Source organism: Dermacentor andersoni, chromosome 4, assembly GCF_023375885.2.
Source record: "Dermacentor andersoni chromosome 4, qqDerAnde1_hic_scaffold, whole genome shotgun sequence".
In the NCBI taxonomy this organism is placed as follows: Eukaryota; Metazoa; Arthropoda; class Arachnida; order Ixodida; family Ixodidae; genus Dermacentor; species Dermacentor andersoni.
Window position 1 is genome coordinate 148,954,740 of NC_092817.1, and position 19,072 is coordinate 148,973,811.

General features: G+C 45.4%; 1 protein-coding gene across 3 annotated transcripts in view; it reads left to right on the forward strand.

Annotated features, from left to right (window-relative positions):
* LOC126537748 (protein ELYS-like) overlaps positions 1 to 19,072 on the forward strand; it is a 167,449-nt gene that overhangs the window by 121,842 nt on the left and 26,535 nt on the right. For all 3 annotated transcript variants that reach the window (XM_055074524.2, XM_055074523.2, XM_055074522.2), the window contains exons 27-33: positions 2,042 to 2,286; positions 4,271 to 4,328; positions 9,898 to 9,929; positions 13,661 to 13,731; positions 15,110 to 15,298; positions 16,581 to 16,704; positions 18,796 to 18,872. In XM_055074524.2, the coding sequence (XP_054930499.1) occupies positions 2,042 to 2,286; positions 4,271 to 4,328; positions 9,898 to 9,929; positions 13,661 to 13,731; positions 15,110 to 15,298; positions 16,581 to 16,704; positions 18,796 to 18,872 (796 nt within the window). The remainder of the gene's footprint in view (positions 1 to 2,041; positions 2,287 to 4,270; positions 4,329 to 9,897; positions 9,930 to 13,660; positions 13,732 to 15,109; positions 15,299 to 16,580; positions 16,705 to 18,795; positions 18,873 to 19,072) is intronic.

Consider the following 19,072-nt stretch of genomic DNA (forward strand, 5'->3'; position numbering starts at 1 on the left):
AAATGCGGACAAGACATGACGATTATTATTGCGTGGCAAAAGGGTGTAATTTTGCTTAAGAGTGTAACAAACATTCTTGCCGTACTGGTACAACGAATGCTTCGAACCTGGTCACGGTAAAAAGAGGGCGCACACAAAGTAGCAAAGCACGTAAGGGAAGCCAAATTGGGCGCACAGCAGCACACACCCTGCTCCAGTCCACATGCGACAATGATACGGCCTTCGAGATGAGAGAACTGCCACACGTGGATTTCGGAAGCCACCATCTCTGCGCCTGTTAGATAAGGAGCTGACCTTCCCAAGGGTGTGAATCGCGCATATGCAATGGGATGGAGTGACGGCTATAAACACGGGTTGCCAGAAATAAGGTTTTTTGTTGGAATTTAGCACTCATCTGTCTCTGCTATTGTATATCTGCGCTACAATTCAGCACTAAGCATCAACTGTTATACATAATGAGCAATCACACTACTCGGCAAGCAACACAGGGTGTGTGTGGCCCGTACATTCTCCCTGTAGTAATCGCTAAGCATTTTGACAATTTTATGGCTTGGCAATTTGAAGGATTGGGCTCACTGATGATCAGTTGACAGAAATGGCACAAGCCAATGACAGAGGTAAACGTGAGTTCTTACAGCTGCCTCATCTTTTTCCTTTGTCTTTTGATTTGGACTGTTGCTCTAAACTGGTATTTCTGTTCTGTGGCATTTTGGGGTGTTGCCTCCAAACCTATTCATTTGAAATGGTGTGCTCACACAAAGTAGCAATGCGCATCATCACTACAGCGCCAGTACATCGCATTCACGCATCCCCATACCTTTCTTAATTAAAGGGACACTAAAGCGAAACAATAAATCAGTTTAGACTAATGAAGCGTTGCTTGAGAACCCTGCAGGCAGTCATTTAAAAAATTAGTTTGATTGTTAGATGAGAAAATGAAGGTGCAAGTATCAGTATTTGAATTTCGCGCCGAAACCCCAGCGCCGTTACGTCAGCGTGACGTCAGGGATTCCAAAGTATGTTTTCGCATTTGGGCCGCGTTGGCTGAATAAAGGTTCGCGAAACTTGCCACGTTTAATATTTGGTCCCTTTAGAACACAATGTAGTCAATCTGTACCGCTATATATAATTAGTAGGCCCTAGAAGATGCCATCAAAATCCAAGACATCACAGCCCCCAGGTGCGGGAACTAAAGTAGGCGTCGCCACCCGTATTTCGTTCTTGCGCTTTTTCTGGCTTACCAAACGTCTTGTCGTTGTAGTAGTGGTGTTTTTGGTGTTGTAGAACGGTAATTTACTGATGCAGAAGAAATCGTTTTTCACTTTAGTGTCCCTTTAAGCATTATCATATCATCAACAATCCTCTGGAAAAAGACGGAGTGTCTGCCTGTTGCAGCGGTGCAAACAATCTCGCCCTGGTTTGTGGGGCCATATCGAGTTGCTTTAGTTGTCATCTTCGGGTGTGGGTACCTCGACATGCCACCTCTAAAGAAACACGAGAGTTATAGTAAAGCTAAATTAGATTACAATCCTCGAATAGGTCTGTTACTGTGAGGGTTATGGTAGAATTTAGTAAGCAAGATGCAAAAGCGAACGATAGTTGACGACATCACATTTCATTTCCCATACCAGTCGCCCATGGTGTTGTAGATTTTGCAGCACCTGCTTGATGCTAGATAATTGTTTCAGTAGACTACACTGCATTTGAAGGTTAATTAACATTCATTATGTACCTTGAATTAGAAGGCCAGGTTATGCATAAATACTGCCATGAAATTTTGATGCATCGTCATTGTAGCCCTGGTTTGGGCAGAACATTCAAATAGGGGAATTTTGGCTTTCATTTCCTTTTCTAGTAATAAATAATTATTGCGACAGGGTTCTAAATGAACACTGTGTCTGCTAGACAGGTTTAACTTCTTTAACGTTGACGGAAGTGGTTGTTAGAGGAGTTTTATTGGAAGCAGTGTCACTGAACTTTCGAGTTGTGTGAATGGTTTTAGAAGAACCAGAACAAAGACTCCTTCCTCTCTCCCCCACAGACTGGAAGACGAAGCACTGTCAATGCTGTGCACGCCTCCAGTCAAGCTCTGGCAGGGACCGACAGAGCGGACTCGATCCGCGGCGCAGCCATCAACAAGCACACCTGCCTCCATTCTGAAGCGGCGAGCGATAAACCTTACACCGGTGGTGACCACTCCAGTGGTTCGAGGAAATGCACCGGAGGGAGACCTGGGCACCTGCCCGACGCCCGTGAAGCTCGACGAGGACGTCTGCCCGACACCAGGTTTGAGAAAGCTCGTGAAATTGAAGGGTTTTGCTACGGGAAGCAACTGCTGCAGGGATGCGTGTTATCACATTTTCTCATGTAAAGTTGGCTTTTGTGTGTGGCCTGTCTCCCACTTTGGGCCTTGAAAATTTGAGGGGGGGGGGATTCTAGGGATAGAATGTTGTGACCAACAACAATATGCCTTTGCACTCTGCACACTGCAGTTTTCATGCGGCAGTTTAGACAGTGTTTAGCGAATTCAGCTCGGTGCCTTCTAAGTACATGCTAGCTTAATCCATTTCATTCAGTAAGCACATAAACAAACTTTGAATACTAAAATAATGGCAGAAACGAATGTTGAATAGCACAATACAGTTGAACCTCGATACATCAAACAGTGCGATGATCGCAAAATAGTTTGATAAAGCCAGAATTCAACATATAAAATCCTGTAAAAAACGCATCAGAAACTTGTGCAAATCGGTCAATGAACCAAGGGCGTGATCAGGGATTGTTGTTCGGAGCACGTGTTCGGTTGCGCTGCGCACAATTGGCCTAGGCCGCGCTGACTTCGTTAGCCGCGCGAAGTCAATGCGGCGCAACCAACGATGCGCTCCAAACAGCAATCCCCAGTCATGCCCGAATCGTGGCGCAGTAAATACTCATTTGAAGCTTCACACAAAGCATTTATTTCTTTGGCTGAAAGTACTGCAGCAGTGTAGCCTGCATTTTATTGGCAGCCGCAAGCGTAACCACAGTGTCTTCAGCATAGTCTAAGCGGTCCACCAGCAATAGGCCGGTGCCCTCCATTGCGCCTCTACTGTGTCGTAGAAGGGCCAAAGCAGCTATAGCCTCAGTGGAAGTCTGGAACGGGGCATCATCAGCGCTTGTGGGATCAACGTTGGCAGTGTCTTCGTTTGGCCGCGTCACTTCTGCTACAATCTCCACATCCGTCAGTCGAAGCATTTTGAAACACTGTCAGTAACAAAGCATTAAGTGGCGTCTGCCAAGGCGTCTGTGAGTGAGCCCAGTGAGTCCGCGCTGTTGCCCGCCTTTATGGACACAAACCACCAGTCCTCGCGAGGCGCGGCAGGTGCAGAGCACGACACTGAGGAGTCAGTGCAGCAAATGCAATGCGTCATTGACATTATCAAACTAGCCAAGCCGCTGCATGTGCACGCCGCTACATTCAAATGGCATGCTCAGCGCAATCGATGTGCGCACCTATAGTGCGCCGCAGTCGGGAATGCCCATCGCGCCACCGCTATCTTCGAGGGTGTTGAGGGAAAGCTCGCCACCTGTCAACAGAGCGCATCTGGTCTGGGGTGGCGGAGTTTGATATATCCATTTTACGTCCAACTCCGTTCGAAATAAAAAATGAAAAATGCATGTGATTTTCCATGTGGTATAGAAAGTGTTCAATATATGCAATAATTCGATATATCCGGGTTCAATATATCGAGGTTTGACTGTATTCAATGTGTGCGGTGAGCTCAGGACAGCACACAGTAGCAGGTCTACAAAAGTGGCGCGGGCGGAAGCACGAGAAACTGCGGGATACTGGGAATTGAACTTCGTGACAACGGTGAGGCAATGAGCTTCTTGCAAACTGGATATCCATTGCAGAAATAACCAAAGAGGAAAGGGACATGTCGCTGTACTGTCTCAGTTTGTGCAGAAAGCGCTGATGAAGTACAGACATGGAGCAGTGTCATGTTTCACATAGTCGAAGTGCAGTAAGATCCTATCGCATCCAGGCGCGGGTCAGCCAAGAAGGATGGTAGCTTGATGAGCACCATCTTCTCGTGCAATCAAGGGAAAAGGGGGTTGCGGAATTATCTGTCCCAGGACTGCCCAAGAGATTGTGTCTACCAATGCTCATTGACTTGAAGCAGCCCCTCGATGAGTCCTGCGTAGTCTGGAATAACAAATCAAAGAACCCTACTTTTTTAATTCAGCAATCTGACCACCCTGTTGATTTTGGCATCTTGTTTTTCTGCAGAGCCACTGGTCCGGAGGCTGAGGTTTGCCGTGTCCGACTCCTTCAGCTCGGAAAATAGGTGAGTGGCATTTGAGGCTTCAAGCCCTCGAGGATTGTCCTGTGCACACAATCATGGTGGAAGTAGCACGAGATGAGGATGAGGCTGTGACGCAAACTGGGGGCATAAACCTTGGCTGCCACAATGTAACGATTCTAATCCAATGCTTTCTGTTTTCAGTAAGAGTGAGCAAATATTCCAAGTTTCAAATATGAATACAGTCGAACCCGAATATATCAAACACATTTACAGCAGAGTTATCGCTTATCTCGAACAATTTCTAACACCGTTGAGTTACAATGAGAATATATAGCATGTGGTTAGATAGAAAAAAAATAGCAGCCACTGTCGCCAATATATCAAACTTCAAACAGCACGAAACGGTCCCTGAAGTTGGCTTTTTCGTGCAGCAGCAGGTGAGCTGCTAGCTCCCCCTCAGAAAAAGTGGTTTAGCCCAGCTGCACCTTCACGTTGCTCTACCGTGCAGTCGCTCCACTGGTGGGCGCACCCCCTACAAAAAAATGTCTGACCTACCCTGCAACGCTCGCTCACACAGCCATCACCATCGTTTCATTGCTTTCCCACATGTTGTCTTTGGTTTTGCATTATGGCCAGGGTGAAGACGAAAAAGCTCGTGAACTTGCAGAAGCCTTTCACGTACAAAACATGCACAATGATTGCATTTCGGAGTCATCTGTATCTTTGTTAGATTGTGGGACCCAAACACTTGGCGATTTATTCCATGTGACCTAACGCCATGTGCACGCAGATGATGTCTTATTTTCTTGCATTTTTCATTCTTCATAATAAACTCCATTTGTTAGGAAGGCCTCGTCCCGGGTCCTTCCTTTTTGTGTTGCTGTCGTTTTTCACACTCATCCAAAGAATGCATCAATTCCAACTCGCCCAGCTTTCCACCTTACTGGTGGGAGTTTTCCTTTTGCAAGTTCGGTATAACCGGGTTCGACTGTACAAATAGTAAGTGTGCAATATGCAATTCGTATTTGAACTATTCGATATAAAGTCAACTTGCGTTACTTCAACCCTGACGCGCCTAAAAAAATTTATATAATTATCCGGCAAGTCAATATTAACAAGGCGCAGGAAAAACTTCAAAACACTCCACTGATTCATTTGGCAGTACTCGAGTGATTCTAACACGTCTCCGAATCAAGTGCGTGCCCGCTTTCTATGTGTCCATAGTAGTAAACTAACATAGCGATAACATTGAAGCTCCTAAACAAATTAGAAATCCAATGCGCACCCAATGTTTTAACAATAAAAGGACACAAGGATCACATACACTCGAACCTCTTTATAACAAAGTTGAAGGGGCAGCTGAAATTACTTCGTTATACAGTCGAACCCGACTATATCGAACCCGTTTACATCGAATTATTCTATATATCGAACAATTTCTGGTCACGGTATAGTTACAATGAGTATATATAGCAAAAATTACGCTTACATCGAACAAATATTGCAGTGACTCCCGATATATCGAATGTCAAGCGGCGGAAAAGTGCCCCCAGAGGTTGGCTTTCCCTCGCGGTAGCGGGGAAACCCGGCGGCGCGGCTCCATCCAACCGCTCTCCCTACCGTGACCGCGCTATCTCGGGCTGTTCGGGCGAGCCGTCGACACTCCCCGTGTCGCGCATAGTGGAGTCTATTAGGCCACCATCCTCCCTCTTTTTCTATCATCTTTCACTTGCCACCCCTCTCCCCTGACGACGCTTCGCCGTGCTCCCACACGGGTTGCAGAATCAAGCGTCCTTCCTTTCTTTAGATCACTATCTAGCGACACTCCCCAGCAAAAGATGATCCTGGCCCGCCTACAGCGCTTGCTCAGACAGCCAATCAGAAGCTCTTGTGCTCTCTTCGTGCAAGATGGCGAAAGTGCGAGTTGTCTGGCTGCTTCTCTGGTTTATCGTGTTTGCGCCTTGTGGGCCTTCTCCCGCAGTGTTGCCGTGATGAAGCGGCAGAATTCGCCTTTCGTCGTGAAGCTCGAAATCATAAATCGCGTCGAACGCGATGAGTAGTTGGATGTCCCCGCAGCGTGCAAGATTCCGAGGAGCACTCTCGGCACGATTAGGGCTAAAGTGGCCAGACTCGCAACCCGGTGCCCATGGCGCCCGACGCATACGCACGGCCGTGTACGAGGGGTTCTTCATACGTGCCGGTTTCCACGTGCTCGGTGAGGACTGTAAATTCTGATGAATCCGACGAAGCCGTTGCCGGTGTTGCCGAAGTTTGGAGCTAGCTGACAAAACTTCCGGGACATTCGAATCAACGGTGGACGAGTTTGCGAGTGCAGATGATGGTGTCGCGACCACGGTAGAGCCCGGAAACGAAGACTACATCGCCGACATCGTACCGAGCACAAATGACAGTAGGCACATTGAGGAAAGCAACTACGGTCCTTTGCCCATATCCTCCGAAGTGATTGGTGCACTCGCATTAGTCCGGCGCTTCTGCGCGAATGCGGAAGGTTGCGGCCTCAGCTGCTCCGACTCCTTAGACAACGTGGGGAAGTGCGTGCGTCGCAGGCAGCGAAATTGCCCAAGCAGAAGAAAATGCAGGACTAATTTATGCCAAACTAAGCTAGTTTCCTCAATAAAATTATGTTATAAATGGTATGTGCTTTTATGACATCCACTTATTTAGCAGGCTTATATCGAATTATGCTCTATATCGAACTGATAGGCGTTTTTTTGCGAGTTCGATATAGCCGGGTTTGACTGTATCTGTTATTTCCTTATATCCATTATAGAAATTTACTGAAGTATAGATGTAAATAGGGTGCACAATTGTAAACTTGACAATACATATTCATATATGATTTTTCAAGTGTTTGAGGTCACCTGTAAATGACAGTGGATTTGTCATCCACAGTGTTGTGGAATTCACCTGAAACTACTGTGAATTTTAAAACGTGAAGTTCAGTTGTCAAGCTTTATAGCCTTCATATGCATTGCTTTGACGAGTCCTGTGCACAGTGAAAATGCTACATGCAGCCAGGTATCAGTCACAGGTTTTTCATTGAATACAGAGTTGAACCTCGTCCACATGGTCTGGAAAAAAAAAATGTGAGAAAGAAAGCTTAGCAACCTTAAAAACATACAATTCTATGTAACTAATCATTTTGACTGAACCGTAGTTGACATCGACGTAAATCGTTGCAACGACTCGAGGCACGAGATGCCGACATGCGTCGAGCTGGTGGGGCTTCGGCAGCCGAAGACGCATTTTGTTGTTCGTCTATTGCGTGGCGCTTTAAGACGACAACGGGAAACCGGAATGAGAAGTCAAGGAGATAGGCGATGCCACCGGAGTGAAATGTGGCGCTTACATCGCGCCACCTGCAGTAGGCACCGGTGGCACGTTTCAGTTATTGCCTACTAAAAGGGTGCAGTACAATGACACCACGTGCTGTGAAACAGATACGTGAAGGTGCTTATCGCAATAGGGTTGGTGACAGTAGCCATGAATGCGGCGTGCGACGACCCGGGAGGAGGTTTGCTGGTACCAGAATAAAACTTAAGTGCATACCGGCCTTTTCACATGAGACGGGCGAGCGGGTATTGCAGGAAAGCTGTCGCAACGAGCAGCTACTGTTCTTGATTGTGGGTGCCTTGCCCATTTTCTTGTCTACAAGGGGACCAAGCAGCCGCAAAATGTACATAATGCGATCGCAGTTTGGCGATGTGTTGGTCCCAAAAAATTTTGTTTTCTGGGAATGCATGAACCTGTAAAAAAAGCGTAACTCTCTTGAGACATGTTTTGTGTTCTCTGTTGCGAATGTTTGCACCAGGAAATCGTATGTAACAGGATCGTATCAACGAGGTTCTACTGTACCAGTTAAAAAAAATATGATATAAAGTTCACAAATTAATTTACTGAGCATTCACTATCAAATTCATATTTGATGTTCAAGTATTTGAGCTTGCCTGTAAATGACACCATTTCTCGAATATACATTTCTTTTTTCATAAAACAATGCCATTGTGACAGTCGTTGAAAGCCATGACAAGCAACTGGAGCTTTAGAAACGATTCGCCAGTAACTACAAGCCCGAATCTTTTTGTACCAAGGGAAATCTGTCTGTCTGCATGGCAAACTGTACTGCCTAACATGTGCTACAGTCAGGCTTTGTTATAATGATCGGGCATTGGGTGTAAGAATACTTCTGCTATATACTATATTTGTTATAAGCATATATATTTGTTGCACACTATTATCGGCGAGAAAATTTAAATATTTACTTCGTATCTGTGTTTCTCATACAGTCCCGTAATTTAAACCAAGGATATTGAAAAAGCGGTAGGCCGCAGCTGAATGAAACCAACAGCATGTGGTTGGCTGTCATGTGGCACTCCTTAGAGTATTTTTTTTTTTTATATTTGCCTAATTAGTCAACTAAGATGAATTATGAAAAATTGTTAACATTCACTTTAGAGCCAAGTGCATTTCATTGCGTTGTAGAGGGGATTCAGAAACGACCAATCCAATTTTTTGTGGCAACGTGCATGCTGCATGCCAATGTTTTTTTTTGGCATTTAAAGAAAGCCCGTGAAATATTAAATAAAAACCACGTAACTGCGCCCCTGCGTTATCACATTGCAGCACTCTCAACCGCGCTTAGTGCGTAGGAACCATGCGCATGGACCGTGGCCAAGTGGGCGGCTGCGGCTCCAGGCAGCGGCTTCACAGTGCATCAGCATCTTTGGGGGTGGTACACGGAAAGGAAGCGCCATCGTCCGTGATAAGTGATAAGCTCAGTGCATGGTTGAGAGCACTGTAATACGATAGTGCGCGATGTTAGGAATGGCCTGCCAAGGTGGCAACGTGCAAGTTATTTCAGCCCGCCGCATGTGTTTCGATCCAACCGGGGTGGTGGCGCACTTCACAGAACTGCGGATAACCGGCAGCCACGCGGCGAGGGGTCAGCTCAGGGGAGTTCTCGAGGGGAGGTAATTGGCGGAACCTCCCCATGCACTTTTCGAGACACCAGACAATGTGCAGCGGCGGAGGCCGCTGTGCAAGGTCCGCTCTGGAATTTAGAGGCGCCGGCTGGGGTCGGGCGTGACCACCTGACTACGGGGACGCGGGACAATGGATACCACGTCGACTGCGCTGCAAAGGTCGTCTGCCCTCGGAGAGAGCACTGAAACCTGTGTGGCATGTGTGTGTGTAAAACCTCTACCCCCTTCTCTCAAAGGCGACCACGAGGACTTTCTACGAAGACGTCGAATGATGACGTCGAACGGAGTGGTTATAAGCGGCTGTTGTCGGCTGCTAGTGTGTGCTCGTCGTCGTGCTCTGTGCTCGAAATGTACTCGTGCGCTATGTGCTCGTTTGCTGTATGCTTCGTCTTGCGGGCTCCATTTGGGAGTCACACTAGACTGTGTAAATGTATCCCATGTTCAACTGTAAATAACATGTAAATAAATCCTGCTCGCCTAGTCCTGTCGCCCCAAGTTCAACTGTAGTACTTTGTGTAGTGTTTTCACTGATTCAATGGTGGTTTCACTGGCCCTAATCTTATCAATGTTTCCACAAGCAATCATTCTTTTTTCTTGCCTCCTTACAGCCATAACCTTGACACAACTGCTGAAGGCATGGGTAAGTTCTTTGCCTACCTCTTCTAACAATGCTATTCTTCACACCAGGCATGCATCACACATGTGCATGGTTTCAATTGTGCTTCTGTGGACATGTGTGTTTGTGCTGGAAAACAAGCAAACTTTACGAATGTATATTTGACATACACATCCAGGCCTAATTAGTCATTGCTTTTAGGAATATTTTCTCGGGGCCTATTTGCTGCATGCCCTATTTTGTAAAAGGCACAGTTTCAGATGAAATATGTACAAAGGCAAGGCTTAAGGGTTGTAACTTGTGAAAACTTACAGGGTGGCTTAAATATTTCGTTTGGCTTACTTGTAAGTTCGATGCACAATGTGGTCGCAACAATAGATGTTTGAATAATGAAATTCGTTACTTGAATCAAATGCCAAATATTTGTCTGCTTCTGGTAACCTGTCGTGTGTGCAAAGATTGGGCATGCTGAGATGGTGTGGCATCACGTACACTTACTTCCCACACATTTAGTACTGGAAGTTGCATAATCTCGAGTTTCGGAGACAACATTAAAGCCAGAGGCAGATAAGGCATTCACTCCCTGCTCCCGGCAATTTTCATGATAGCGTCGTCCCTGTGTGGGCGACACTATCAGCTGTGGGGGCAGAGTGGACACGAAAGCATACCTGGCTTCACTTCGTACCACCGATGCGAAGATGTGGTCACGGCGCGAAACCGTATCTTCCATTGCTGGCGCTCAGTTCCAACAAAATGAATTCTTTGCTCATTCAAATTTACTTTTTCTGATTGCCCGATAATTTGGAAAATGTTGTGGCCCCTTCCGTATTGGAAAAATTCGTCGATGAGTGAACTTATTTGCATTAAAATCTAGAATTTCAGTATAACAAAATTTCGATACAAAGAAGCAAATTGCCGATTTTACACACTTAATTATATCGAGGTTTAACTGTATAAAGTCTTTCAGAAGTGCTGCTTATATATTAGCAAGGAATCAAAGGCATACAGTTAAACTCATTTATGGTGAACTCAATAGTTCCGTGAAAGTGGTCATTATATCAGTACGTTATATATGGACTCGCACTTAAAAGCACTCAAAAATTAATCTCACTGAAGCATCTTGCATCACATCAGCAGTTACAATTCAGCAGCACTTTTATCCGAAAACGAGATTTTCAGTGTCATTTTTGTTCCCAGTGCGTTCCTGCACCTAGCTCCTGCACCTAGCGAAAAACTTAAAAAAAACGAAACGCGAAAATTGTCGTTCCAAATGCACATGGTGCCAGACAGAGAATTGCTCAAAAACGAGAGTGACACCGCCGTGGCATGCAATATCGCACCAGTGCACGCCCAGCGCCGTGTTGTTTAAGCTGTACGTCTCTTCCCTGGAAGCGCGTGCCTTGAAAGTGTACGACCTTCTTTGTGGCTTCTGAAATCCATGCGCGGTGGTTACTCGCTCATGTCGAAGGCCATATTATCGTCGCTGTTTGACTGTAGCGGGGCACACGCTGCCGTGCGCCATGTTTGGTCACTTACTTGCTTTGGTACTTTACACGTGCAAATTGAACAGCAATACAGTACTATATGCAACAGCTAACAGCGATCCATGCCCTGAGCTGCCTTTTCTCTAGAACATTTCCCAAGTAATCACAATAAGTTGTCCTTGAGTGAAAAGAATCAAGCTGTTAAAGAAGCACTTGCTTGTAATCATTCTGATAAAATGCAGCATGATTTAAACCTGCTACAAACATTGTAAGGTGAGAACCTTGTACTTCAAAAAATCAACACCAGTTCTGCGTGACATAATTAGCAAACGTTCAACATTCGCTGTGCTAATAGATCCTAAAACATGAACTGCATGACAGCTGGTGCAATGATTTAACCAGCAGCAAGAAACCAACAAAATCAGTGCTTCCCAGCTGCAGCAGCTTTAGCACACAATGCAAGGCGTGCACCCTAGCTAGAGCAACACGGTATATAAGCGGCATTCAGAACCTAAGCGCAATGCATTTAAGCCGCATGCTGTACAGTGGACAAACCAAACCAAAACATGGGTACATCATTAACAACTTCATCACTTACCTATGTAAACATTGAGTACAACAGACACTGGGACAACAGATAAAAAGCTTGAGAATAATAAGTTTCCTGCCGAACAGCAGCAATCCATTGCTCCCACACACGAGACCTCATGGGGAATGAGTAAAACTATGTCGCCAATGAGTTTGTGTTAGGCAGCCCAACACACACTTGTTTTTCAACATGCCTTGAAGCTTCAACCACCATACACATGGGACAGGTACTGCTCATTTCACTCTGAAAACGTGAATCACACAGCAGTGGTGTGTGTCGTTCTTTCTATCTGTCCTGGTTGTCGTGTGCTGTTATAGAGACGCATGAGCAGCGATGCAGAAATCTACAATGCACGGCTGCCTCCTTCCCGAATGCACTTATCACTGCCAGTGGCGTGTCCATCAGCATGCTCTACGCATATAACTGGAGTTCGTGTACTGCAGTCGACTTCCATTACAAGACTGACCGTGTCGACCCTGACAAGACTGATGAAATTGGTCAAGTTATCTGGCAGGTCGAAATAAACAATTGGCAAAAAAAATTCAGGGGCCAAATTAATGAAATACTGCCAAATGAATACATTTAACAGTATTTGCCCTATTCTAACACGTCCCCTAATCATACGCTAACCCCCTGTTTATGATTTCAAAGTAGAAGCGACATTAGTGCTCCTAAACAAAGTAGATATTGGAACGAGCACCTGATTTTTTAGTGGGAAAAACAGCAAGCCTCCTATTCTTGCAATATGAAAAAGACGAAACCAGTGAACTTTGCCTTCCCAGAATGTAAGTGCATTTGCTTAATGCCTATCGTCACCACTCTCGGGCAGCACGTCATCTCCGTGAAGAACCACAACATGTCGTCCTCTGTACAGTACATAGCGTGTTTGATATTCTGCAGTGATGAAACGACTGCAAAAATCTCGAAACAGGATGCCTACGCTTAGGCTAACCACTTCGCTAGTTTGTCCTGCAAGCATGCAATTCTCTAGAATGCCAGGAACGCTTGACAGAACTTGTTGCCACTAGCTTAATATGTAAAACAACTTATTGTTTATGTGTTCCCATAATCGCACCGCAGCCGTTGTGTCGTCGTTGTCATGCTATGCGAGTTTTCCTGTTACCATCTATGGTTGCCATCTTGTGATGGCAGTGGCTATGGCACTAGCTAGCTAAGCTGGCTGTGACAGTTCATGGTTTCTATTTCATGTCGAATTGCACGATGCAGGCAATATTCGGGCAAACTTTCTTTAGAGAAAAGAGGCGCAATATTGTGAGCTATCCTTATTGCTTTAAGATCTTCTCGTGTCATTCCAGAGATAAGAGTTTTCAAAGGGTGCTGAGGTGTGTCCGACACATACACCGGGCCCCAGGCACCACCGGGAATGACGCTGCCACTGTTGTAGGCACCTCTGGGGTCACCATTGGGTCAGGCACGTGCGTGCTGACCAGTCAGATTTGAATTATCTGGCGGAGGTGAATTGCAGGATCGAAATAAAGTTTTGGCCCACAGAAATGCATAGGCGCCATTCGGGATCGAATTAGCGGAAGTCTACTCTACCTTGATTACTTGAGGTACTCGTTGAGTTATGAAGGTTTATAACTCGTGAAAAAGAACTGGCATTTTTCAGCCGTGGAAAGTGCGTTTCTGTTGTAGCCTGATTGTTGCATTCTGTGTTGTAGACGCAGAGTCGTCTCTGGCTTCCCAGCCTGAACAGCAGAGCTCCAGTGAAGAGCAGAGCAGCTCATCAAAGGTTAGTCATTTTGCTTACAAAAAACGCTCTTCTGCACATCCGTTTTTTCACCATGACAGCCTAACAAACTTGTGAGGTAGGCATAAAGCTATGACAACATTTGCAGTTGCAGTGACACGTCGCTAGGATTGGAAGCCAAATATTTATGGCAAGTGCAGTTTTGGTTCTTTACTGAAACCTAGTGCGCTTGTCTTCATTTTACCAATTTTTCCTTAAAAGAGAATGTATGCTTAGGGTTGAGCAAAAAATCATGAGCCATTTTATTCTGTGAAAGTGGATGACCAGCAAAGCTGTGTAGCACACGACAAAGTGACACAGAATTTTTAACAAAGGCACGAATACATTTATTGTCTTGATTGGTGGTCATCGGGACGAAAGCGCGCTTATTTTTATACGTCTGCACCGACTGGCAGTGGGCCAGTGTCGTCAGCGCCTTCGCAGAGGGAGGGGCAGTATGGGAACGCTGGCATGTTGAGCGGCAACAGAGCCAGCTGTGGAAGATGACGACGACAAACTTGCAAGCAGTGGCATGAGTCATTGATGATTATTATAGTTTTTGCTCGCACAGATTTGTTGACTAACTCAAAATATGCACAGAACTCTAGCCACAAACAGCTTCACTGTAATAGGGTAATTGGCAGCAGAACTAATGCCGCACGTCTCCTTTGAGTTCTAGATATGTAAAATGATGATTTCTGGGATATGTAATGCAATGTGTTCTGCTTTAACATTTTGAGTTGAGCTGCTTACCAAATGCAGGAAGACTTTGGCAGCACAAACCACCTGCTTTTGCTTGTGAAGAATAAAGTTTGGACATTGCAACATTCTGTCTAGTTAAGATCGTTAAAAATTGGCTCTCACCTTACTCTGAATCTTCTGCTCTGTAATGTTGTCCACATATTTAAAGCCCACCATAAACTGCCGTCACTCCCATGATGATGTTTTGCCCCAACCGTATAGGGAACCAGCACTGGCCAGGAAGCACTGCAGCAGTTTGAGTGTTCAACTAAAATAAGTTGATGCCATGCAGTAGAGATGCTATGAGAGCGACAGATCATTTTTGTCAATAACAAGCGCAAGTGTGTATGAACGCTTGTCAATTCTCAACGCTTCCAGCCGAGCTCTGTCTGTGGCCATGCATGTTCGAAGGAGTGTGTGCACTCCCACATTCCTGCACACCTGTGCTCATTCGTGTCAGATGCCGAACACGTGCATCGAGATGAGCAGTAAATTTGCCGATGTGGAGTCGCAGCATGTCCTTCTAAAATGAAGACTGTTTCGTCTGCCTGCAAGGCTGGGTGTTATGGCACCTATGCTGATGCACAGTTTCAGCTCTGGTGGCTCGTTGTCATCGGATGACCTGCTTCTCATCTCGCAGATGGAGGCTGACCTGTCCAGTGACCGTTCAAGCCAGTTCCAGACTGCCTCGGAAAGTGAAAGCGAAGAGTCTGCCACTGACCTGCAGGACAACCCCTTAGAGCCTGTCCCATCTGCATCGACCCCCAAGTACCCTCCCACTTCGCAGCCTGCGGCCACTGACGTGCGTGCGGATGGTGGCAAGGCGCCGGTGAGCACATTGCAAGCCTTCCTTGGTGGAGGCTCTTGTACCATTTGATTTCTGAACACAGGCCAAGGTAGACAAGAGCTCCGACTCGCCCAATAAAAGAAAATTGAGCCGAAGTCTCGTGGGAGGAAGGAGCTTTGTGAAGCAGCACATTGGTTGGCAGACACGTGTACCTGATATTCTAGCTGAATCTAAGGGGCGTGCATAGAAAAAATAACTGATTAGCCATTACTGTAACGAAATGGAAATACAGTTGGTGACTCCACGGCATTTGATGGTGCGATCAGATTAGAAAATTTGTGGGCCTAGGATGGAGTCTGCTGGGGCAGCATAAGGTGTCTGTGCTGCCCTTGTGTCATACACAGTGAAAATTTCCATCAAGTGTTTGAACTCTGCCACGGTCACCACAGCTGCTGTGCACAACTACTTTCTGCAGCTGCTTCACTCAGAATCACAGACTATTCAGAGCACGTGAAGCAGACCTTAGGAGGACACAATACTGTAGACAGTAGGGAAGCAGAGGAAACTAAGCACAATGGTACGCTATGCAAATGCCTCCCAGCTATCCAAAGATGTAGGAGAACCAGCACTGCTGTCTGTCTTCCTCTGTCATCCTGCCAAAAGAAGCCCTGGGGCCATATTTTTTAACAATACTTTTCATTTTCCGTTTTATTTTTGCCCTTCATCATTGTAGCTTTCACAGTCACCATTACCGTCGGGATCAGCCATTCAGTAGCACAGATAACAAGTGAATGGAATCCAAGGAAATCAATCCTTACATAATATGGCACCTGACCTCTACAATTGCTGTAAAGATGAGTGCAGACTCTGGCAGCGGCAGCATGGGTCATGTTACACGTTTGCGCACTGCACATTGTCTTTCACTAGAACAAAGAAAAGCTGCCAAGTTATTTCTGTAGCAGGATGTAATGTTCCTGCTTTGTCCCGAGGTTGTTCTTTCTTTCTTGCGTTTGCATTCCATAAGCTGTGGTACTTCTAAACTTGAGTTTCTACAGGAATGTTAACTCAGGGTGGCACAAAGTATCGATGTCTCAAACAATCGAACATTCAGAATGTTGTAAAGTATGTGCGGTAATTATAGTGGGTATAATATTTTGTTCGTTTGTTTAAATGCATGTTTTTAAATTACTTGTGCCTTTATCTTCTTGTTCTGGCCGCCCTAAGATCGACCTCGCATTGTCACAACTGCTCAACAACTCGTAGATGGCTTCACAGCTGCATGCTGTTTGTGGCTTTCCTGCAAACTTCTGGTTTTGCTTTTCAGGTGTTGGATGCTAGTCCAGCTGCCGGCTCTTCCCCTGGGCACAAGGGGCTGCTGCCAGCCTTCCTAATTCAGGAGACTGCAAGGCGCTTGCATGGGCCTGCTGGGCATGACACCACACTTGCTGGTAAGCACCTGAGATGTTGCATAAACTGTGGTGTAGTGCCTGTTTAGGATTCGTGGTCCAAGCAGGGTGTAGACCATTGACTAAAGTGTGTTTAGTAGGGCTGTGCAAATACTTGAATACAGTCGACCTCTGGGAATTCGATCCTGACTGGATCGTCAAAACTGGTTGAGCTAAACAAAAGGCAGGGAAGAAAATGCCAAAACGTGCCGTTAATTCGCTTGGCAGATTTTTTTTTTTTTTTTTTCTCAAGTACCTTAAAGGTCCATACGGGCATTACATAGGGGTGTTATAATAAATCAGTGATAGATACAGTATACACATTTAAAATTTAAACAGATAATGCCTTTAAAGATATCTTCACCGCAAAACAGTCTTGAAGCAAGCGAAGTTTGGGAAAAGTGCCACTGTTACGGGACATAGCATGTGTTCTGTAATTTACACATGCGCATGCACCATATCTGACCACAGTATGAGCACCAAGATGCCTGATAAGTTTACTGGCAGACCTAGAGAGTTTTAGATAGACCCCTGCTCTTTCGTTAGCTTTAAATTAGGGGGCTTACATGCCAAAACCACAATCTGATTATGAGGCACGCCATAGTGGGGAACTCCAGAAATTTTGACCACCTGAGGTTCTTTAACATGCCCTTAAATCTAAGTACACGGGTCTTTTTACATTTTGCACCCATCGAAATGTGACCGCTGCAGCCAGGGTCGTATCAGCAACCTCGAGCTTACCTGTGCAATGCCATAGCCACTCAGCTACCACATCAGGTGGTTATATGGAAGATACATTAAATATATGGTGTATGTTGTCTTCCTAATGTAACCATTTATAGAACTAATACTACATAATAAAAAATACAGATAGTAATTGGCAAACGCTGTGCTGCACAAGCATGCAGCCAGAGCGCAGGAGATGACAATGACGAGTACCCTGGCTGACATCACCGGAGTGTCGTTTGCAGTGCGGCTTTTAGTCGCACACGAGGCTGATACAGTAGACCTTTGTTAATACGACTCCGGTAAATTCGATATTTTGGTTAGTTCAATCGTGGCCGAGGATCCTAGTTGGCATCCATCCACATCTACAGACCCAAACATTTGTTGTTTCGATCCTAAAATTAGCCTTTCCCAGATAATTCGAACTTGACCAGTCATCATGCGCGGACCTGACTCCTATGGGGACCCCATTAGCAAACCCTTTAGTGCCAGTGTCTGTCGCAGCGGAGCTTAGGGGACAGTGAGCGTGGAACACACGTCATCTGCTGTAGAAAACGCCTATTTTCGGCCTGGCCTAGGAAGATCTTCGTGCAATAACCGCAGCTCACAATTTACCCAATTCTAATGCATGCCTGTTCTTTTTGTTTTTTTTTCATGAAAATCTGTCTGAAATAATGCTTCTGTGGTGCTAGCTGATACAAAACCAAAATCTCCTTTATGGCATTTGTATGCTTTACCGCGTAACATGGATTTACTGCGGCAAAGCTGACTTGGAAACTTGGCCACCATTGTGCAACGCATCTTAGACCCTTTTCTAGCTAAAAATTCGGTAGTGCATTAGATTTGTACTTTCTGTAGGAACTTTAATGTAATTTCTATGTTAGCTTTCTACGGAGACACACGCACTTGGTTCGGGGACATTTAGAAATGAGCAAATACTGCCAAATGAACCAGTTATGTGTTTTGGCATTTTCTTCTGCATCTTGTTTCAACAGAACTGCTTGTTGGCCTAATTGGTGCTTGCTAAAAGTGGTTTTTCTTTGTGTGTTTTAACTTGCGACAAAAAACATGCATCTTGTTTATTTCGACCTGCCACATAATTCAGTCAAATTCATCAATCTCACCAGGGTCGAAATAACAGAAGCCTACTGTACTTTGGTTGCCTTGCAGTGTGTTGTTCTTTATCTTTTGCTGCATGACAGCTTGCTAATTCATCCATCATGATGAGCGTAAAGAGCATGTTTTGGTTTTGTGATTGAAGGTCATGCGTACTAGTTTGCTGTTATAGTTTAGGAAATATGGTAGTAAAATTGATGATACAACTGAATAATGAGTGAGTTTGATGTTATTTGAAACCTTGTCATCAAGGATCACACTGGCCAGGCGATGAGGCAGCACCATCCCAGCCAGCGGCGGCGGCCCAGCCATCAAGTCCTGCAAAGAGTGTGAGCAACCCGACCAGCTTTAATTATTCTTTGTTTGTCATAGTGTTGGAGTTTTTCACAGGAGCTGTTCTAGTACATTAGTACAGTAAGACTACAGGGAAATTATGATAATTCGATATCTTTTCATTCAAATCGACTGATAATTCGAACTGCTCTGTTGGTCCAGGTGAAGTCGTATTCATTCGAATAGAGAAAAACTC